Source organism: Pelecanus crispus, chromosome 1 (genome assembly GCF_030463565.1).
Source record: "Pelecanus crispus isolate bPelCri1 chromosome 1, bPelCri1.pri, whole genome shotgun sequence".
In the NCBI taxonomy this organism is placed as follows: Eukaryota; Metazoa; Chordata; class Aves; order Pelecaniformes; family Pelecanidae; genus Pelecanus; species Pelecanus crispus.
The window spans coordinates 76,325,266-76,347,925 of NC_134643.1; the positions used below are offsets into that span (position 1 = coordinate 76,325,266).

The 22,660-nt window shown below is 45.9% G+C and overlaps 1 protein-coding gene across 1 annotated transcript in view; it reads left to right on the forward strand.

Annotated features, from left to right (window-relative positions):
* The first annotated feature begins 1,966 nt into the window (after positions 1 to 1,966).
* ST8SIA1 (ST8 alpha-N-acetyl-neuraminide alpha-2,8-sialyltransferase 1) overlaps positions 1,967 to 22,660 on the forward strand; it is a 133,411-nt gene continuing 112,717 nt past the window's right edge. The window contains exon 1 of the mRNA XM_075726969.1: positions 1,967 to 2,205. Coding sequence (XP_075583084.1) covers positions 1,967 to 2,205 — 239 coding nt within the window. The remainder of the gene's footprint in view (positions 2,206 to 22,660) is intronic.

Consider the following 22,660-nt stretch of genomic DNA (forward strand, 5'->3'; position numbering starts at 1 on the left):
CACAAGAAACTGGGAGGGGGCACAGCCAGAATAGTTGATCCAAACTGACCAAAGGGCTATTCCGTACCATATGACATCATGCTCAGCATATAAACTGGGGGGTGGTTGGCCGGGTGGCAGGGATCGCGGCTTGGGAACTGTCTGGGTATCAGTCGGCGGGTGGTGAGCAATTGCATTGTGCATCACTTGCTTTGTATATCATTATTATTATCATTATTATACTGTTACTATTATCATTACTATTTTACTTTATTTCAATTATTAAACTGTTCTTATCTCAACCCAGGAGTGTTTCTCACTCTTACTCCTCCGATTCTCTCCCCCATCCCATCGGGGTAGGGGGAGTGAGCGAGCGGCTGCGTGGTGCTTAGTTGCTGGCTGGGGCTAAACCATGACGTCCTGAAAGTCTGGAAAGCAGCTGGCTACGAACTCATACAAAACTCTTCCTAGGGTTTTGAGGGTGCCCGCAGAGTTTCTCAATGGGTCTGACAGGTGTGCCTGGAAATGCTGAACACAAACGGATGGTACCAGCCCAGGCTGAATTTGCCTTTTATGCGCTAGCCAGGGACTAGAGACCGGGCTCTGGAAGCGGGGACTGCCTCAAATCCTCTCTGAGAGAAGATGAAGACGTCTCCCATGTCTCAGCCTACCTGATTACCGCGGAGAGGTGCTTTCTGCTGCTGGAGTCACTGCGTTGGCATGAGATGATCGCACTCGCTGCTGACTGAGGAGGGCTGAGGGCCACGCACGCGGCAGGCGTGGGGTTCCCGCCGGGAAGCCTAACCTGGCGTTGCCGCAGGTGTGCAAGGCTCACGCTGCTGCTTCTTGCCTTGTGGGCGGCCTCTCTGCCCACTCTCCTACACACCGGGCACTTCAGCGATAACCCCAGCCCGGGGTGGGGTGCCCCATCAACCACCCACGCCCCACCCGAGGGTATAATCCCCAGTGTATTTCTTCAAAGACCCACCCGAGCCGGTGGGTACGCGCTGACACAGAGCTGCTGCTTTGGCAAGGGTGCTGCGGGCTGGAGCACGCTCCCCTTTTAGGTTTGCCCTACCCGCCCCGTTTGCTGCGTTCTCCAAGCAGTACCTTCGCGGGATGTACCGTGACCCGGCGGGCACGGTGATCCCGGCTCCCAGGCTCCTGACCTGAAGCCGGCTCTGACCGCGGGGGACCCGTCAGGCGCGAAGCGCTCCCGTACGCCCCGCAGGGAAGCGCGGAGCGGGGCCGGTGCGGGGAGGGGAGCGGGGGCCGGGGGGGGCCGGGGCGGGGGCCGGTGTCCGCCAGGGCGCGCTGGAGGGCGGCGCGGCCGCCGCCGGGGCCCGCGGCTGCCGGGGGAGACGGGGGGGGCCCGGCGGCGCTGCCCGGAGGGGCGAGCCCGGGGCCGGCACCTCCCGCCCTCCGCCGCGGCTGGGCCGCTGCCCGCGGGTCAGGCGGGGGCGGGAGGCCGGGGCGCGGGGCCGCGGCGGCGGAGCGGAGCCCCCCAGCAGCCGGTTCTCCGGCCGCCGTTCCCCTCCCTCCCTCCCTCCCTCCCCCGGCGGCTGGGGGGCGGGCGGCGGGGCCCCCCGCGGCCGGGGCGGGGTGGAAATTTACCGGGGTCGTCCGCAGCGCGGCGGCGAGCGAGGAGAGCGGGGCGGCGGGAGGCGGAGGGAGGCGGAGGGCGGGGAGCGGCGGAGCATCGCCTGGCGGGGAACGCGAGGGACCAAATGACTGTGAGGAAGGGCGGCAGCCGCCACCGCCGAGAGAGGAGCCGGCCGCGGCGCAGCGGCAGCAGCCCCGGCAGCAGCCCCGACGCCCGCGGGGCCCGGCTGGCCCCCGGCTGGCCCCCGGCCGGCTGGGCGGCGATGGCGGCGGGCGGCGGGCGGCGGGCGGGCCGCCGGGCTTAGGGCGCGGGCGGCGGCGGCGGCGGCGGCGGGGGGGCTGAGGCGGGACCCCCGCCCGCGGGGCGCCGCATGGAGCGGGCCTGATGCCGGAGCGCGGCCCGGCGCCGCGGCGGCGCTGCGGGAGGAGGATGGCGGGGCTGGCGTGGAAGTGGCCGCGCACCCGCCTGCCCGTGGGGGCCAGCGCCCTGGGCGTCTTCGTCCTCTGCTGGCTCTACGTCTTCCCCGTCTACCGGCTGCCCGACGAGAAGGAGATCGTGCAGGGGGTGCTGCTGCAGCAGGGCAAGGCGTGGAGGAGGAACCAGACTGCGGTCGCCCTGTTCAGGTAGCGCCGTGCGCGGCCCAAGGGCAGCCGGGGACGGGCGGCCGGGGGCCGGGCAGCCGCACGAAGCCAGCGGGCAGCCGGGCGGCGAGAGCCCAGCCGGGCGCCCGCCCCGCCCCGCCAAGCCCCAAACTTTGGGGTTTTTTTTTCCCCCCTCCCCGACCCTGTGTTTTCTCCCAGCGGGCCAGGGGCAGGCAGGGCCCCTCTTGCCCAGCAAAACTTTTTGGGTGGCTCTGTTTGCTGCGGGGAGGAGAAGGGGCTCGGCGCGGGGGATGGAGGCGTATTTCTCCTCGCAGGGCAATAAGCCCACCTTGGATGCCTTTCCTAGGAGGGCTGAGGTTTCTGAGGCTTGCCGCCTTGCCTGCGCAATAGGATGCTTCTGGCTTCCTGGAGAACAGCTGCACCGGCAGCCCCTCTGGCTGCTAACAAAGCAAGGGGCTGGGAGCCCCGCTTCGCTTACTGCTTGTGACTGCCTGCCCGCTGAAAAAAGAAAGCTGAGCTTGTGCATCTCCCCGGGACGCGCAAGGGAAGGCTTGCGTGGATGTTCATTCGTGTCAGCGTCCTCGCTCCGAGGAACACTTTGGAAGCTCCGCGCTGGTCCCTGGCTCTCTGCAGTTTATTATAGAAACCACGTGGAAAGGCACCTTTTCTCTCTTCTTTTCTTCTGACGTGGCTGGGAAATGGCGATAATCCTTGGAGCCCCCTTCACCTTCCCCAGCTGCACAGGAGAGGAGGAATGTTGCAGTCAGGGTGCCACATCCGATCGCGGTGGAGAACCAGGTCCCTGCAGCAGGGAGGATTTTTTTGAATGACCCTGGCTTAAAAGCGTGTGCAGTGGAGATTTGCATCCCCTTGAAAATTTCTCACATGTCTGAGTAAAATACAGACAATTGGAAGAGAGGCCGATTTCCCTCCCTTTCCTGGAGGGAAGCTGGGTTTTCTCCCTATTCTCTAAGTACTGAATGAAAGGTCAGAGTGAGTGGTAATCAAACTGCCTGCAAAAAGGCGTTCTTTTTTTAGTAAATGCTAGAACAAATCAGATCCAAATTCCAAGGGATGACTTCTTGGCTTTTTTTAAAGTGGTGTGCAGCTTTATTTAATGTTCTTCAATATTTTTTGAATGCAACTCAACTTGCATTTGTCATGAACGGGAGCCAGTGTGTAATCGCTTAGTACCTTGTCTGCTGGGATAACAGAAACTTTGCAGTTCTTCAAAAGCACGTTCTTGCTTTAGCCCCTGAAGCTAGCAGAAAATATAAGCAAGGAGAGGTGATAAGTGTGTGTGTGTTAATATCATCTCATTGGGTAGGCCTGGAAGAAGTCCTCCCTTTAATACAGAGCTAGCAATAAGGTAGCAATGCAGGATCCTTTTCCTAAAACACTAACACTAGAAACTAGGTTGGTCTTCTCAGATAATAATCCATCTTAATCCTATTGTGCCACGGATTCCCATTTTTGGTGGCAGATGAATCCAGATTTGTAAAAAATTGCCCTGATAGGTGATGCAGGAAAGAGTTCGATGTATAATTTTTCATGTTTATAAACCAAACATTGTTTGAAGACTGATAATGCTGCTGCAGCCTCAGTTTAAAAAACGGGTTTTAGACCATTTCCACCACATGGTTTAGTAACAAAAACTCCGCGTGGCTTCTCAAGTATTTCACTTGCCCATATGTTTTTCCACTCCCTAAGCATAGTGATTATCTCAGAGATGCTATAGAAGAGAGTCTCTTGCAATAAAAGGAGCTATTGTTTCTTGTCTGTGTCTCTTGATGAGTTGGTGCAGTGCTAAATACAATGAGCTTTAACTCCATCTGCTTCAAAAATAAAGTTGTAGGAGAAATGTATACTGGAGATATGTAGTGAGCATACCATAATATTCAAATAATTGTGACGTAGAACTCTACTTTTGCTGCGTAAATTTGCTTCTCTTAATATTGGTAGAAGGTTATGAAATTGAAGTCCGTGTCAGGTAAGCTGCTGTATATTGCGAGGTGATTAACAGAAACAATATCCCGCTCTTTGCTATGGTCCTGCTGGCTCTATGCAAGAGCACTGTAAAAGCTCAAAGTTTCAGTTTCTACTGTAAACTGCCTATGAATGCGAGTCTCTGTTTTAACAGGAAGGAGGTATAGAGCTTCACACAAATCCTGCACACAGACTTTGAAGTAATACGGCTTTCTATAATAGCCTAATATTAAGTTGGTTTTAATATATTGTTAATATCTTGTTATTTAAGAATGATGTTAATTGCCATTCTTCCTAGCCCACCTGCTACATTCTGGTTACCAAACAATTTTGGTTTTACTCAGTTTTGAAGAATAGATTTGAATTTATTTGTGCTAAAAATGTATATGAGAAAGTGGAAACTTTCACATTACTGCTTTGTATAATATGGTGGCGTTTGTGGTACTGTACAGGTGTTTGAATAGCCATGTTCTTGCTATGCAGAGAAAACATCTGATGGTTTCGTATCTTTCTCCACCTATAAACTCGCTGGACTCCTGCTGTTGAGGTAGATTATTGTCCCCGAGTAATTAACTTGATCAAAACATACTTTTCAAACCTCAGAAGTGCTATTCCCCCTTTGCCTTCTGTACCTGGATCAAAGACAACTTCACTAAGTAACTTAGCAAGGTCAATGAAAATGTCTAGGTTAACTTGGGTTGAATCCTGGCAGCCGAGTGCCAGTAACTCCTCAATCTCCACTGCTCCTTTCTCTTCCTCCTCCTCCTCCTCCTCCTCCTCCTCCTCCTCCTCTCTGTACAGCCAGAAACCTCGTGTAAAGGTCTGACCCATGTAAACTCTTGCTTATGCAAGAACTCGGGCTGTCCTGGTGCTTGTGGGATGGTTTACATGAGGGTTTTGTGTTTGAATATAGATTTGCAGATTTGGTTTTCAAATATAAATACCTGTGTAAATAGCCATGGATTGCTGCTTTTGAGGTGTGTGTTGCCTTACTGCAGCTGTGAGTAAGAACAGTTTGTGGGAGTAACAAAATGAGCAGGATTAAGCCTTTGACTCTGGTGTGAATCTGTGTGTAAAGCGTGCTCTCAGCCTTGGCTCTGCATACACAGCTTCCGTGAGTAATCCTGGCATGATGAGTGCACTGTGTCCCGCTGCCAGCAGTGCAGTGGGTGTCTGTGCAAGAGCTGCCTGAGTTCTTAGATGGAAAGACAGATCCTGAAAAGCCTGGAGATACAATTGAGGTTATTAAAAGAGCTCTTGGTCCAAATCCTTTCCTCAGTTCAGTAGCTTCCTTTAAAGTCCTCAAATCCTGGACGTTCGGAGTTGAGCACAGCCTACTAGCAAGCTATCCCTATTAGCAAACGTTAAATTTCAAGACACTAGTGGCTCAGGGTAGTCAAACTCTCTGCTGTGGAAACATCTCCTCTCTGACAAATACTGAATAATAGTCTGTCAGTCAGATGGTAAACTGCTTGATCTTGAGCTACAAAGTGGACGGAGTAGGAATGAGACTGTCATTAGAGTCACTAATGGCTAACATCTCTAATTTACCTGCAATATAATGGCTTGTCATCCTCTGGAGGTGGTTAGTGTTATTGCACCTGAATTGTTTTTACAGATTGCTTAGGTTTTTTTTAAGGGCCTAGTGCTTCTTAAATTATTTAGGCAAAAATGTTAATTGCTGTTTGTTATTAGTGAAGTACATGACATACAATAATACCTTTAGGATGATTTTATTTAAAATGATTGCAGTTGATTAAAGGCAGAGCCAGATCTTTTCATCTGCCTTACAAGCTCCATACAACCACAAATCCCAAGCACCGTATGTTTATCCGACACTTCTGCTTCATTTGTTCCCTGGGGTGGACCTCGTCTGGGGAGTGAGTATGCTTGTGGGGTTCAGTTGCGATTAGTGACTTAGATTAGAGGCTCTTCAGGAAGAGATGGGACAATCTCATCTGCAAGGCAACAGAAAGGCCACGCTTGAGATTCAGATTGTGTTCTTGATTCTGCTGCGGCAGTTTTGTGTGATGCTGAAAGGTCACCTAGGGTTTATTCTGGGGGTGGCTTGATTGGGCTGGTGGCAGAGGTTTCCTGTGAACTCACTGTTTGTGACCTGCCTCCAGTCCAAAGCATCTGCTGCAACTTAGCTCTGCTCTCCAGTACTGTCCCCTCTGTCCCTAGAGCCAAACCAGCCATGCTTATCTTGGCAGGTGGCTTCTCCACTCTTTTTTCATCAGGTTTGGCCTCTTGTCCATTTTCCAGGGGCCAGAGAGGAGAAGCTACTGGCCTGAAATCATGCAACAGGGTCAGTGGCTGAACTGAACAGAATATCCAGATGTGGTAGACTCTGGTGCTTGCAGTGTGGATGTGGACAGACTGTATGAAGCCTCTTCTACTATTGGCTTTCGCATGCCTTGCAAAAATAATGCTCTGTCACCGCTATGCGCCGTGCCGGCGGGGGTCTTCCCACTATAACCTTCTCTGCCAGCTGCTCTCTGCCAGCTGTTAATGTCTGTACCTAGAGTGCAATCACAACAGGCGCCAAAGAACATCCCCTTGTGCAAATCATTTTTCATTCTAGGTTGTATTAACACAGAACTAGAATTCCAGGTCACTTCCCCGTCTGGGTAAGACAAATGCTATTGCCAAGTCAACGAGAGTGTCTTTAGTTCATATGGCTTTTTTCCCTTCTCTTTTGATGTGAGCATTGCAAATTACATGAGTGTTGCAATCCTTCCCGGGATATTTCAAGGCAAATCTGAGATGAAACTTCATATTGCTCAGGTTGACTAGATAAGAGTTTTGCCCTGTTTCAACAGCTTTATCAGATACTGAATTATTCCTGCTTCTTTCACTGAGACATATGGAGAGTGGAGTTAGGTTTAGAGCTGGGAGATGCTGGATTAGATTAGTTCTACCTCTGTGGCTCATGAAGCCCTGCCCTGAAACCATCGGATATGCTCAAGTGTTGTGCATTGGCTGTGGCCAAATCCAGCTGATTTTGCTCTCCTGAGTATGTGTCACTACTGCCTGGCTGTGTTTCTAACTCGGTTGTTAACATTTTGAATTACTTTTTTTCGTTGTATTTGCTGCATTGGTGATAATTGGGTATTTGTAATTTGTAGTTTCTTGGTGTCTCCAGCTGAGACGGGAGGTTATTTTGGTGAAGAGCTACAATTTGAAGAGCAGGTTAAAGATGAGAGGAAATAAATGTTCTTATTCCATTTTATTATTTGGAGGCTGTGATGAAGAAAGCAAGCTGTAGAGAGATCTGGCTCCATATCTTGGAGGTCTTTAGGTGTCGTTGGGTGCCTTAATTACGTGAAAACAATGAGCATTAGTTATCTGAGTTAGCTCATGGTGTCTTTGCAGATGAGGGCTGTGGTGGCAAGATGGGAATTGACGGAAATTCCTGAGTTCCAGCTCATGGTATCCTCCTCCCTTGCCCCTAAGTAGCATTTTCTTACAGACTTTGATTCCGCCTTTCTCACGGAACAGACAGTCGAGATCCCTGTTTCTAGTGTCTGCTTTTGCAAAGTTTTGTATTGCTGCTTTACTTTGAATTTGTAAAAACTCCAGTGCTGCCAGCACTTAAAAGAGGGTGTAGCCAACTCCCTGGGGCTCTTCTCCCCTTAGCTGGGAGCATTGGAAGGCCCAGAGCCAGGCACTGGGGAACAGGAGGAACGGAGACCTTACTGGAATTTAGGTCACCCTACCAGGGCCCCGGAAGTCTGGTATGTACATACACAGACACTGCTGGATGTATGTATTTTCACATCTGTGCTTTCCTTTTTCTGCCTTATAGTGGATGGAATGTGCACTGAATCATCCATACAATATAGTAATTGGTGATTTATTCCTCTACTTGTAATTCTCATCTTCAGAGCAGCCAAGAGTGTTACTCCCATTTGATGTGTGTTCAATGACATATATAAAAAGACCTATTTTTGAGGCTAGTTCCTACTAGGTAAATGCATGGAAAATTAATTGTCTTTCCCCCTTTAGAATTTATCCTCCCACAGTGAGGATGAACCTCACTGAACTGAGGAGGCTGTTTGGACTGCAGTATTCTGTTCCAGTTTTCTAAGCACCAAAAAATACTTAATTTTAAATCTTTGTGTATATATTAATCTTTTTCTATATGCTGCATGTGGTTCCCAAAAAGCAAGAAACAGCTCCTAATGTTAAATCACTGTAACATAGCTGCATGCAGTTAAATTCATACTGAAGCACATTAATCCGTATTATGTAGTATTTGCAAACCTCAGTGGAGGTTCGGGTTTTGTCGTGTCACAATTTTTACATATAGAAGACCAGAGACAATTCTTCTCCCAGGTCTTGGAATCTAAACTGGTTAGATAAACAGAGGGTGGGGTGGGACATGGCACTGATAAGTCGCTTAACCCTAGCCAAGTCTTTGTCTGTAAAGTAATTATTATGGAAGCTCTGAGCTTCATGAAGAAGCTGTGCCTGTTACCTTGACCTTAGCAGTATTTGAAATTTTTAACAAGGTGAATTACACTGTGGAGAACAAAATCCTGGCTGTAACCAGGATTCTGGAGGTCACTTTTCCACTGCTCTGTTCAGGAAAAAGGTGAAGGCTGTGAAATTAGATTGTTATAAAACATCTTCTGGCCAGCAGAATGGTGGGGGTTTTTGTTGTTGTATTAAATCAAAAGATTGAATTATTTTGACTTTCCTATTCCGTCTGCCTGGAAAATGCCCTCCTGAGTTTCTTGGTTTAGAGATTCTCTTTTCAAGTGGAGATGTGGCTACAATGAAGCTTTTAAAGCTGCTGGAAACAGCTGAATAGAAATGGTTAACTTTTTTGTCTTCCATGTTTGATGTGAGCATAATTTCATTTCCTGAACAACCATTTTGTTTATCTCCCTCCCCGCTGCCCCAGTCTCTTCTTCAGTCTATTCCCATTCTTAAGCTGCTTGACGTCCTCCTCAGCTTTCAGGGGACCCCCAGACTCTTTGGGTGGCTCCTTTTATGATTATCCAATCAGCATCCATAGCAGTGATGTAAAGAACTTGTGTGAAATTATTTACTCCTTTATCTCCCTCCCCTACTGAGTTGCCAGTCGCCTTCTTCAGAGTCCTGCAGCTCCCACCGATGCTCGGGGCATCTGTCATTTCCCATCCTTGACATGCCAATTGTTGGCTATCAGGCTTTCCAGGTAAACTGCAGACTTTGCCTTAATGTAGTAGCAAGATAAAGTCTCTATTTATCAGGTCTCCTCTGCTCTGAGGATGCACAGCCAGCTTTAATTTAAAAGCTGCTATATAGCTTGCCTATATTTTAAGGAGTGCTAGGAAAACAGATCAGCTATTTTTCTTGCTTTCCTGTAGGAAAACTTGCTCTGCCTATTTCTGGAATGCCTGGAGTGGTCATCGCTATAATGGAGGAGTAACGGCTTTGTATTTCCTGTCAAAGATGAAAGACAAAACTTTTTTTTTTTTTTTTATTTCCTTTTCCCCCCAGTGAAGAGATTTTCCTGTGTACTCTGTCTTGGCCAAATGTCAGCTCTGGTAATGCTATTTCGTCTGCTACAATGTTTGGAATGTCTTTTGTATACAGTATTCCACTCGCGCTGTTGGTCCTGCAGTATGGTACGTCCCAGTGCAGGGTGATGAAGTATCTACCATGACAGGTAGTACTCAGAGGTGCCCTAAGAGTTGAGAAACAGCCCAGAAAGCACTCGGGTATGCAATGAGGGGGTGATGCTGAATCCAAGAGTCACCAATGCCTCCCTCTCTCAGTGAAAGTCAATAAGACAGTCTTAATGGCAAATGGGATGAAGACTCTCAAGGTACTCATCTATATTTGAATCTTTTTACTTTTGATTGCCAGGGGAGGCTTGATTCTGTTTCCCCAGGTACTTTTATATAGCAAAGGAAACAGAGTTATAAAGGAAGTTAAGGAAATGATGTCTCCATGACATGGTTATCTCTTGTAACTGAACTTCAGGTCCAGGTCAGCACTGAAGTCAGTAGGGAGTCCTGTGAATAATTACCAGTCTGTACAGAAATTATCATTTATACGGTGCCATAAGCTTGCAGAGAGACATTCTGTGCTCTGAAGGATTTTCAGTCCAAGAATGTGTGTAGTGAGATTTATCCCAGCTACACAGATTAGGAATTTGATTAATGGAGTGGGTTTTCCTTCTGTTAGTACAATTTTTAATGTGAAGAAATACCTGGGCTATTTGCTCGTGACAGGCCGCCTGAATGTTCGCAGGAAGAACAATCCAAATACTTGTGCTGAGGGTTTGGCAGGTACCAGTCCTTCTCGCTACTGGTACCTGGAGGTACCAGCTTACTCCTTGTAAAGTGCTGAATGCTTTTGTGTAAACTCTTGTCTTCTTTCCGTGGCTTCTACTGAAGCATTAATCTATTTAAAAGGGAATAGAATAGGTCTTTATTCCATATATAGCATTCACTTGAGAGATGAATCCCTGTTCTTGGATAGTAACTTACAGTTTTACTTCCTTTTCTCTAATGAGTTACAATGTTAGCAATGCTTGCATGGTCGTCTTTTTTCTCAATGTCGATAAACATTTAATTACCGGTGGGTAAATATTTTCATTACATTTCACACTCTTACAATTGTCACAAGTCCTCACCAGTATTTAAATGATGGTATGTTACCATTTGTAATAGGTTGTATGCTCTGTCTGGCTCAGTATTTAAAAGCATGCATGTGGAATCAGACATGTGCCTTTGTGGGGAAAAACATGGGAAAGGATTAACCAGAGCCTGAGGTTAATAAAAAAGCCAAAGAACGAATCTTCAGCTACCGATGAAATTCAGATTCTCTACTTTTGACCACACTTTTCACTCTTTGGGCTAAATGACTTCTTGCTTTAACCGCTGTCCTTCTCCTATAGTGATTCTTCTTTGTTCCCTGTTCTTTCCATTTACCTTATCTTCTATCAAAGACCCATCTGGAAAGAAAAAACATAGTCATTGTAGAGCTTGTGTGCTGTTTGCTGCCATCACCCTGCTCAGCTGCCTGCCATGTGCATTTTCCTTCCCACCCAGATCTGTCTTGAGTGTTCGGTCTCTGTCATCTCTCACTTACTGAGCAATGCTGCCAGTCAGCAGTGCACCCCTCAGCTTCATGCCATCACATTGCATTCGCTGGCAGCCCCCAAGCAGCGGTGTTCCCTAATGCCTCGTGTGGTGCCTCACGTGGCGTTGTGCTTTGGGCCCTACAGCATTGCCCTGTGTCTCAGACCCAGTCGCCCCACAGCAGAGGGGTCTTTTGGTTCCCTACACACTGGCCCCATGGCAGCACCTCCACGTCATCCTCAGGTGCTCCTGAAGACTTCTGCTGCAGTCATAGGAGTCAGAGGCATTTGGCAAGTAGAACTTGGAGCACAGTGAGAGATGCTGGTGTGGAATGGGAGGAAATTGGGACCTGAAGAAAGGCAAGGAGGCAAAAAAAAGGAAGGGGGTATAAGGCTAGCTGGGGAGTTGAGCAGAAGTATTTGTTACTCTTTCTTCTTGAAGCATCTTTTCAGTTGGTCTTTGTGTTCTGTTATGGTGAACATGACCCATGGGAGTCATCGACTTAGTGTGTTCAGTCTCCGGGTCATGTGAAAGCTTGGTGGGAGCAAGAAAGCTGGGAGCCCCAAGAAAGGTGGGAGCTGCAAGATCTGTGGGCTCTGGCACTAGATTGCAGCAGTGAGTGCTGCAGCAGACATCCCGAAGTAGTTGGAAGTGTAATGTTTAGGTTGCAATCTTTAGATTACCCTTGCTTGTTTATGGGTGATTTTACTGTCCATCCACTCAGGCAACATTAGGTTCTTATTTGTCTGAGCAAGGTTCAGACTCTTTGCAGTCTCCTGCATTGTGCCATTTACTACTTAATGGCAGTGTAAAAGGCATGAGAATAAATCCATATAGAGTATGGCCATAATACGGGATAGAAAGGAAATGCAATATTCATAGGCAATAGCAGAGGAGTGCTGTTGGATCAGACGAGAATGGGAGTGATGGGGAGAAGTCTCTTACTACAGCTTGCTTGACAATAATTTGTAGCAGTGCTTGCACAACTGCCTGCAGGGCTCCTTTCCTTTCCTGGCCTCCCTCGGGTTGCCACTCTAGGAGGGCAAACAGTGACAGAGCAACTTGTGCAGTTGTTAACCCTGAAAACAGGCAAACAGGGAGCAGACACAAAGGGCTGTGAAGCAGGGAAAGTGTTGGCTTGTTTCTTCCCACAGCCTTTAACCACAGGAATGGGTAAGAGCAGTGCAGTGAGATTGGTGAGGCGGTGCAGTTCTGAAGCATGGAAGATGCTTCTGCGTTATATTATGTAGGATTCTTTGTAATGCATGCTACTGCCTGACATGGGTTAAGACTTTCCAAATTTTTTTCCAAATGTTTGCTGCAAGTGGGGAGTCTAGGTTAGTAGGCGTATGTGTGTTAATGGGTATGATGAGGATAGCCATTTCTGGTGTATGTGAACTATCAAGATGCCTGGCGTTCATACTAGTGCTTGAATAAGCCTGGATGGGCAAATGTAGAGCTAAAGAGCTTGCATCAGTGAAAAGCTATATGTTTCTGTGTGATCCAGATGTTTCTGCAGGCAACAACATTTCCAAAAAACTCAGAACAAAGAAAGTTTTAAAAGACAGGTGAACAAACAGGGAGAATCTTCAATGAAAGTAACTCATGTCTTGGGCAGGAAGAAGAGGGGAAAAGTGCTTTTCTAGCAAGGAGGGAAAAAACCCTCTGTGGAAGGATCAGTGAGGGGCACAGAAAGATCATGGGCCATGCTGGAGCAGTTGATTGCAACCCGGGTTGAGTGAAAAACACCTTTGAAAGAAATATGTGCTGGATTTAATTTTTATTTGCTTTTTACTAGACCTCTGTAATTTTATGATATTAATTAAGAAATACTGATGGTATGAGAAACTTAAGTCTGTCTACATATGTCTGTCCTGCACTTCTGAAGAGTTATCTGTAATCCAGATAGCTCACCTGTAAGTTCACAGGAAGTTTATACTTCAGCCACAAATACTCCGTGGTTACATGGAGAGAAGTTTAAAATTCATCACTGTGACGGTCTTAATTCAGGAGTATTAGGAGACTTCTGCCACGGGCCATGACCCCAACTGTTTCAGGCTCTGGAGCTCTGAGGCTCGGCAGTCCAGGGGATGTCCACCTGCGAAATTCCACCTGGCTTGGTGATGGTGACTCCTTTCCCAGAGCAAAGCACGAACAGATGCTGAGCTATGTATGCTTGTGGTTAGGGGCAGTTGATAGAACTTGGGGAATGCTACAAAGTCTGCTGTTGCCCACTCTTGTAATAGTTGTGGCAGCTCCTGCAATCAAGTGAATGTGTGATAGCCTTGATTTCATGGAATAAAAAAGAAGGAATTTTTTAGTACCCATAGCTAAAGTGAAGGGCTTGAAAACAGGAACGGTGGCTTGTGCCCCAAAAGGCAAATAAAAATCCATTGTGGGTTGTTGTTTTTCAGATGCCTAATTTCTGTGCCTTAATCATAATTTTGGGGGCCTGACTCATGACTTAAATGCTAGGGATTGCTATAGTGAGAATTACATATCAGCCTATAATTAGATGCATTTTTTTTTAACTAAGGAAACTGCAACAGTGAAGGGAATAGGAGAAACAAAACCAATCTGGGCATTCCTTTATAGGTCATATTATTAATTGAACATTTTGTCTCGGCACCCAGTAAGCATCTAGCACAAACACACTTGCTGAGCCTTATGGACAAATGCTGAACATCTCCAGGGTTTAGTATGCTCAGTTGGATGAAGCAGTAAAAATTCACATGAGATATTTATTCTTTCTATCCCACTCCAGTCATTGCCTTTAAATGTTTAAGCATATCCAGAAGGGAGTGGCAGAGTGTGGAACTTGAGCTAGCTGATCCAAAAATGGTAACAACAACAAAAAAGTAAACCTATCATTAGAGAAATCATGTGTTTTGGTAGTTCTGTTTAGACAACAGAACAAGTGAAAACATTTATCTAGTGTGGTTCAGTAAATGCTAAAGGGTCCAGCATGTGATAACATGTTTATTTTTGCCTTGGGTCTTTGATGAGTGAACATAGTGCTTTCTCTCATTTTGTTTTAAAAAATCTGTTTTGTGTTTCACTTGTCAAATAGGCCATTGCTCGTGAAAGTCTTGTACTAAGAGGGTTGAGTTTGTTGTTCTTTCCCACCTAATTTGTGGAAAAATGTATTGGCTGGCCTGAGTAGTTATACTGTCAGTTGGTTTTAGAAGTTTAGTACAAATTCTGCTTTCTTTTCTGCTGCGGAACAGCAGATCTACATCATGGAGAAAAGCAAAGTTACCTCTGCTGGCACTGGGGCAAATGGGCTGGTGGGGTTTCCAGTGGGGTGCGGGCCCTCTTCTCTGTAGTGTAACCAGGAGCATGTGTGTAGCGTGCTTTCACTTGAAATCATGGGTCAGCCTAGATGAGTATGAGCTTGCTCAGGACTGTAGAGCTTAATAAGTTCTTTCTCAAATTTGACTTAATAATTTGATTTCAGGAGGTGTCTTCTGTGGCTGTGCAGTCTGTCCTGTGAGACTCTTACTCATTTCCATTTAAGATTGATAACTTATTTTGCCTTAGAGAAATTAAAAAGAAATGCTAAAAGTCCTGAGAAGTTGTTTCTGCTCATGAAATGCCCCCACTCTACAGGTATTTCTTAAAAAGTTTGGTAACTGCTAAAAACAGATTAGCTTTCAACAAGTTTAATGAATAAATAGCTAGGCTTTGTCATTTCATTATCACCTTTTTGGGTCTGAAGTAAATGGGTTGGATGTATCAGGGAGGAAAATCTCCCGAAACACACTGGCTCTGGACTAGGCATCGAGTGCATGGATGTGATTTAAAAGTATTTTTAAACCAACTTTCAGGCAATATTCCTATCTTAAGATGCCTAGTTGAAGGACTAAGTAGGTTGAATGATTTATTTAATGAATTTTTACTTTTATCTTCATACTTAGCAGATTTCTTGCATTAATTGCTTGAAGGTATGTTTAGGATTTTTGCTTGCTCTTTTTAGCAGCATCTTTTAAATACTGATACTGTAAAAGACCATAAAACTTAAGAAAGTTGATTCACAATGAAAAGTACTTTGGGTACTCTGGGCTTGTCCTTTCCCTGAGGAAGTTGGTACGCCTCCTCTCAAAAGAGTACTAACTAGCATTTCTTTCTTTGTTTATCAAAGTTTGTATGACATTGAGTGTCTCGATACCAGACTTACACTGGTCCACTCATCCATTTATTTTAAACTGAAGCAGTTCATGAAGACTCTACTCAAGGTTCTTCTCTACAGCCAGCATTGCTGTAATGTCCTCTCTGCTTACCAGAGGCCTCCTCTGAACACCAGTGTCTTGCTGTGTTAGCAGCTCTTTTATGGAGGGATCCGTTGCTGCCTTACGCCATAATATCTGGATCCTCCCAGTATTAGCAAGGGAAAGAAATGTTACAAGTGTGCCAGTGGAGAGGTACCCTTAGGGTTTCTTACTTCCTCTCCCTTGTTGGGCCTGGGGATCCCTCCCTGCCTGGAGGCCAGGTGGCGGCTGTGGATGCTGTCCCTTGAGAGCTTACTGACAGGTGACGTTGCAGGTGCGCCGGCTCAAGAACAACTTGTGCCCGGGTGTTTTTGAAGCGGATTACCTTGATGCTTTGGATCAGCTCCAAAGCGACCTCAGGTGTCACCAGCATCTCTTCCCACTTTAAAGAATAAGTTGTTCTATAAATAGCAGTGCTAATTAGGCTCTGTTTGTGTCCCAGTTCCCTCAACTCCTTTTGTCCCCTGTGACATGACTGTGGAGCGAGTGGCAGCGGGTGCTGACGGAGCAGCCGACTGCGCTCGGGCAGGGTGCACAGCTCTGCTGGCATGGGACTCATAAATTTGGGTCACCCTTCTACCCAAGTTTTCACAGAACTTGTAGGACCTTAGTCATATTTGATACTTACCCTATTCCCTGTTCAAATGTTGCTGAAGTTAACCAACAAATTCAGAAGTCTGTGAGGTGGACAGGACAAATACGTCAGCTGGTGCCCTCACTTAAGCTTTGTTTGCTGTGCCTATTTAAAATATATCCTTTTCTCCCAGGTGCCCTCAGAATTGCTTGCTGGCTGCCGGAGCCGTGCGTCTCTGGCTTCTTCAGCCTTTCTGGGCCGGGCCAGCCCAGCCCCTGCTCGGCGGGGAACAGCCTCCTCTTTGTGGCTAAGGGCAGGCAGCTTCCCACAGCTGCCAGACCTCTGTCCTCCTCCCATGATGCCTCCCCTGCTGGGAGCCCAGCTCGGACCAAACCATAAACCACAGCAATCCATCATGACCGGGAGCAGACAAATTCACGTATTCTCAAGGACAAGAGAGTGCTTTTTCCTGCCTGCAGCAAACTACGTACAATATTCCTTCTCCCCTCCCCGCACTAGTCTTGTCCTGGTTGCTGGCTGTTCTCGGGGACAGGATGTCTTCCTTCATATATTCTGATTCTTTCTTAAAAACTGAGTTTTCTGTTGGGAAACATGTCAGAACCCTCTTGTCAGATGAGAGGAAGGAATTGTGGAGTGGGGTACTCCAGAAGGAAAGAAAATATATGTGCTTGGAGGGCAGGGTGGGAGGGCGCGATGGTAAGGTGGTAAGATGGAGGGGCCTTGGGAGGTTGGAAGGGAGGTGGAAGATTGGTAGGGTTTAACACAATGCAGGCAAGTAATTTGTAATAGCGGCGCTGAAGAAGAAGAAACATTAAAAGCAGAGACTAAAGTAAAGAAACATTTATGTGAAGCAGTATAGCAGAGAAAGAAGGACTGTAGTTAGGAAATTTGAAAACAAATATGTGGATAAATCAGAAGGGCAATCAATTAAGAATGAAACTTTCAGTGAAGTGGACAATTTAAGAACAGCTCATTTAGTTAGGCAAGATAACCCAAGGACTAACAATTAATTAAAACACCATGGGTTAAATTATAATCTCAGTTAAGGAGATCAAGTATCAGATAGAAGCAGATCACTTGAGTAAATTAAGGGTCCAGTTTCAATGGCCTATGTGAGGTATAAGAGAAGCTATGAAACTGTAATAGGAGAGGGCATTTTCATGCCACAACATAGGAGGAATGGGAATCATTTTGCTCTAGAGATGACTGTTAAAAGTGGTGAGATCTGGAAGTAGAGTGATGAAATATGTGGAGTACAGCCCACTCACTGCAGCTATCTCTGGTACCTGTCCTACTTAAGAGCTGTGGTAGGGAAAATGCCCATATGGTTAGCAATAAGACAGGAAAACAACATTTGTTGCTCTGTTTTTTTTCATTCTGTGATTGCATGTTGCCAACTAGACGATCCACAGACTTGGCATCTAGTGAACTTTGTTTGCTGAGGTTTAGACTGTCCTCTGGGACACCAGCAACTGATGTTTAGGGATGATGAATTACAATGGGCAATTCTTTGATTTCTCATATCTGAAACTGGGGTTACTACATTTCTGAGGTGAGACTTTAAAACAAAGGCACTCTTTGTTCTCTCTGGATGCCATCCATAGCGTTTTTCTGCTGAGATGACTTCTCACTTGGTGTTCTAGTAGGGCCGTACACATAGTTGGGATTAAATTGATGCATAGATAATGTGTATTTAGAAACAGGGACTCAAAACTGCACTGTGCTGAGGATATTCAGCTACTCCAGAATTCCTTGCCCACCCGCACTTGGCTAGTTTTTGTTCCAAACTGTGGAACAGCTCTGGGAAGATGAGGGTTTTGTGGGGGCAGACATGGAGCTTCTAAGCTTCCCAGCACCTTCTCCAGGCTGATCTCACTGGGCAGGGGGCAGAGTGGAAAGTGGTGAAACTGTCTCTCAGGTGTTCTCTCACTGCACGCACTTCCCCTCCCTGCCCGCCCCCCCCCCCCTTTTTGTTTTGCAGTGTTTTCATGATCTAGCTTCTGCCCCAAATATACCTGTTTTCTGGTGGCTGTGAAAATACACCCTTTGGGGATCTGCAGGGCAGGTTTGTGAGAAGTGTGCAGCATAAATCAATTGATAATGGACTTTTGTTACAGTGCATGAGAACACAGAAATGTCTTCAGTAGGACAGATTACTACATCAGGTCCATTTAGTTTAGTTTCCTATCTCTGTCAAGGGCTGGCACCAAATGTTGCAAAGTCATGCAATAGATAGGGCTATGTAGTATAATCTCCCAAATAAATCAATGTCTCAGATTCTTATAGTTATGAGGCTTACCCTTCAGTAACTTAGTTTAATACCTCATTCAAAATTACTGTTGTTAATTATAACATCCCTTCATATTCTTGGTGCATGTATAAACAATCAATCCCTTCTTAACCTTCATTATGCTTAATTTAGGAAATGCAGGTGTTCTCAGAATGGTTAGTTTCTTAAGTATATATGTCTCAATCTTAGATTGCTGCTTAATCACTTTAAAAAATATATTTCCTCTTCGGCTGGTGTACTCTTTTTGTACTAATTTGCTTATTTATCTGGTTTATTTTTACACTGTAACACTGTACCAGAAAACAAAATGTTATCATGCTGTTGAAAACTATTGAAGATGAGCTATTTAGCTCATCTTCAGCCCTTAATAAACAGTTTAATGACTGTGGAAACTGAATTATTGCTCTTTAAAATTGTTCAGTTATTACTTCTGAAATATGATTCTTCTTTCTAAGTAATTAACTGCTTGAATTTCTTGAGATGAGTAGCATAGACCAAATGAAGGGCATTCCCATGATTAAATATAGCTCAATAACTTGTCATGCATTCTTGAGCTGCAAGGTGAATTTTCAAGACAAGTTTGAGACCTAAAAAGCTGGCAATTGGACTGCCCAGTTGCTGGATGCTCTCAAACGCTGTGTGAATTTTCACCAGCTAGTTTCAGGCCTGGGAGCTCTGAATGTAATGAAAGGCTCTGTCAAAAGCATTCCCAGAAAGCAAATGTTGGGTTAACTTTTGTCCAGTACACATCCTGTGGGCGTGAATGTCGTCTTGCAGTGTTCATGGAGACTAACATTTATCTGCCTGACAGGACACATTTCTCATGTTCCCTCAGTAGCAGGAAGAAAAACCACAAACTGAGCAACAGTATTGAAGTTTATTATCGGTTCATCATGAAATTGGTCCAGTGCTGCCCCGGCAAGCTGGGGAGGAAGGGGTCAGAAAGAGAGGCTGTCATGGGTGACCATTGATTCGGGCCAGGGACTGCCTTTGCTGAGTGTCTCTGCTATGGGACCCTTGTTTTTGACAATGTAGTTTCCACAATACTCCTAAATGATTATGAGCTACTTCCAGACCAAACTGATGAGTTCAAGATCAATCAATTAATTATAGAATCTGCTACTCCCCTTCCTCACTTGCCTCAGGATCTTGAATGCCACTGTTTCATGGGCCAAGGTTTCTACTGATTATCACATCCCCAGCCAGTGCTTCCTTGTTAGTGAATAGTAGATCCAGCTGTAAGTTGACCCGTCAATACCTGCATCAAAAATTATCCCTGACACACTCCAGAAATTTCTCAGGTTGCTTGCATCTCTCTGTGTTGCCCTTCCTATAGATGTCAGGGAGATGTAAGTCTCCTAGTGCATCCAGAGTTTGTGATCCAGAGACTTCCTTGAGTTAAGTTTAAAGGAGGTTTCTGTTACCAGCACTATGCCTCCCTCTTTTGGAACTGACAACATGGATGCCTGGGTAAAAGTAAACTCAGGTTACTGATCTGTTTGTAGGAGAGATGGGGAGTTGCTCAAGACCGCCTGCAGCTGGAGGTGAAGCAATAGAGTATGAGAGGCAGAAGGTGGATGGGAAACAAGAAGATGGTTCCTCCCTTGGGCAGAAGAGTGCTACTTGACAGTGGTTAAAGGATGTCCCTGCTGTCTTGAAGTAGTTTGTTCCCCGTGGTGATTACCTAGTGTGAGATGAAGGTAGAAGGTCTGAGCAGATGCACTACACTTCAGCTTGCTGCCTGTTCGCTATGGAGAAGGGCCCTGGTTGTTGGAGCTCCAGCTGTGCAGAGTTTGCATAATTCTTTAGGAGCAGTACAGCTTCTCTTCCCCTTTCCTGTTCACTGGGATCGCTTGGATACACTAGCCTGAGCGACTTTGCATGGCTGTGAGTTTTGTGTTTTGTTCGTAACTGCTGGTTTATAAATACCCCTTTTAGCTCTTTTCAGAACCTAGTTCCAGTATTTTTTATTATTTAGATTTCTTTGGATTATGGGTAGCCTGTGAAAACTAGAGCGTGGCAGCTAACTAATTGTAGGATTTCAACAGTCCTTCAAGCAAAAATAGTTTCCTGTGATATGTTTGGCTGTATATGTCAAATGCTTCAGGTTTTGCTTTTATTTAGAATTTCATAATGTTGCACTATATATAATTCTTGCAGGCGTTACAAGGTAGCATGTTTTGCATTGCTGTAGTACACCAGGCAGCTATCTAAACAGCAACAGTTCACCTATTTACTACCTTAACTCTGATGAATCCTGTAACTGCGTCTTTGGGAATAAAGAAGTCTAAGAAGGATGGAAAACTCTCAACCAGTGGAGCAGAAAGAAGAGGGTAAGTAAAACCCCAGACTTGAATTCTGACAGGAAAATTTCCTGTAGCTGTAGGGAAGCTGTTTTGCAGCACTGGAACCCGAGGGTTTCCCAAAACCGCCCGCTTGGCATGCGTGCCTGTGCAGAGGAGGTATGATTGTATAGCTGGCGGCAGGTCCGGCAGATGGCAGAGGCAGGAGAGGTAGATGGAAAATAAACATCTTGGCAAAGCTAGGCAGGAGTCATAGCATAGCATGTAGTAATCCCTGCAGTTTTGTGTGTCGCAGGCTTTTAGGAGCTCTTTTCTCACATTTAGTGTTAACTTAGCATCATAGAATCATAGAATGCTTTGGGTTGGAAGGGACCTTTAGAGGTCATCTAGCCCAACTCCCCTGCAGTGAGCAGGGACAGCTTTAACTAGATCAGGTTGCTCAGAGCCCCATCCAACCTGACCTGGAACGTTTCTAGGGATGGGGCCTCCACTGCCTCTCTGGGCAACCTGTTCCAGTGCTTGACCACCCTCATTGTAAAAAATTTCTTCCTTGTATCTAGTTTAGATCTATTCTTCTTTAGTTTAAATCCATTATTCCTTGTTCTGTCACAACAGGCCTTGCTAAAAAGATTCTCCCCATCCTTCCTATAGGCCCCCTTTAAGTACTGAAAGGCCACAAACTTGTTAAAAGCCATCAGGTTACACAGAGGAGTGAAGTTAGATATGTTACTTTTCATTGCCAGGACTTCAGGCCTAAAAGAGCTTAGTATATAAATCACGGTTATTGCCAGGGAAGCTGTTTGGGTGCTCTGGGTAATGGGGTTTGTGCATTCCTGACTTATTCCCAGCAGCACAGAGCATAGTGCAGCAAACTAGTTAGATTAGGGTGGACTCAAACATGGTTCCTGTCTCCTCCTCACCTCTTCTTTTTCACTGCCAAGTGACTGCCTTGTTTCTACTTCTGCTGCTTCTTCTATGCCTGTTTAGGCAAACTCCCAAGCCCCCAAAACCAAGCTGAAACCACTAAACATTGTGGTGTGTTGTGAAACTCTGTTTGCAGTGAGTGCTGCCAAATATCAGTTGTTTAATGGTAATGGCAAAATAGTGTGCAATGAGTTGGAAGCTGGAGTTGTAAATACATGATGACCTTGATGGCTGAAGCTGTGTGGATTATGCTAAGGACTGTTTTAGACCCCTGACAAGATGTAGTGATGTGCCTGTGAAATTCTGGGAGCTTTGGAAATGTGAGTTTTGGAAACTGTGTTTTCAGCACCATGTGAGTATTTGTCCTGAAAGGGCATGTTTATGTTCCCTGATTACACTGGCAAATTCTTTCTAGCTGGTTAGGGGAAGTGTTCAGGAGAATCCTGCCAGGTCCTCTTAAGGTCTGGAATAGCTCAGATGATAAGCCTCTGCATGTCCTTTGAAGGCAGCAGTTGACTCAAAGAAATGCAGAGTACATGTTTAGAGGAAACAGAGTGCTTAGGTCCTGGCTACTTAAGTCTGACCCAGGAAAATCCCAATGTTTTGTACATACTGGAATCAAAGCGTATAGTTGTGGTGGTGAACAGTGAATTGGTGCTGTGACTTTTGCTGAAGGGACTTGGCTCAGGTTAGGTTGCCAGTGAAGGAGTGGTGTGACTCAGAAATGAGATGTTGTGGGTGGAAAGTGGGAAAATGTTTGTTGGACTCTTCCATACCTCCTGTTAGATACCAGCTAGGTTACTTCACAGTAGTGAGCATTGGTGAGAGTGGAGGTCTGAGCCCATTTTAAGTAATTGCAAGAGACATTTTACATAGAGTTGTCAGTAAGTTGACAGCACTGTTGAGAGCAAATGGCAAAAGTTTGCTTCTGCATCAGCATTTTATCTTTTCTAATGAGGTGCTAGAGAGGGAGTAAGGTATACGGCAGTTTTTGTTACTGAGATATGTTCAGAAAGAAAAAAAAAATCACC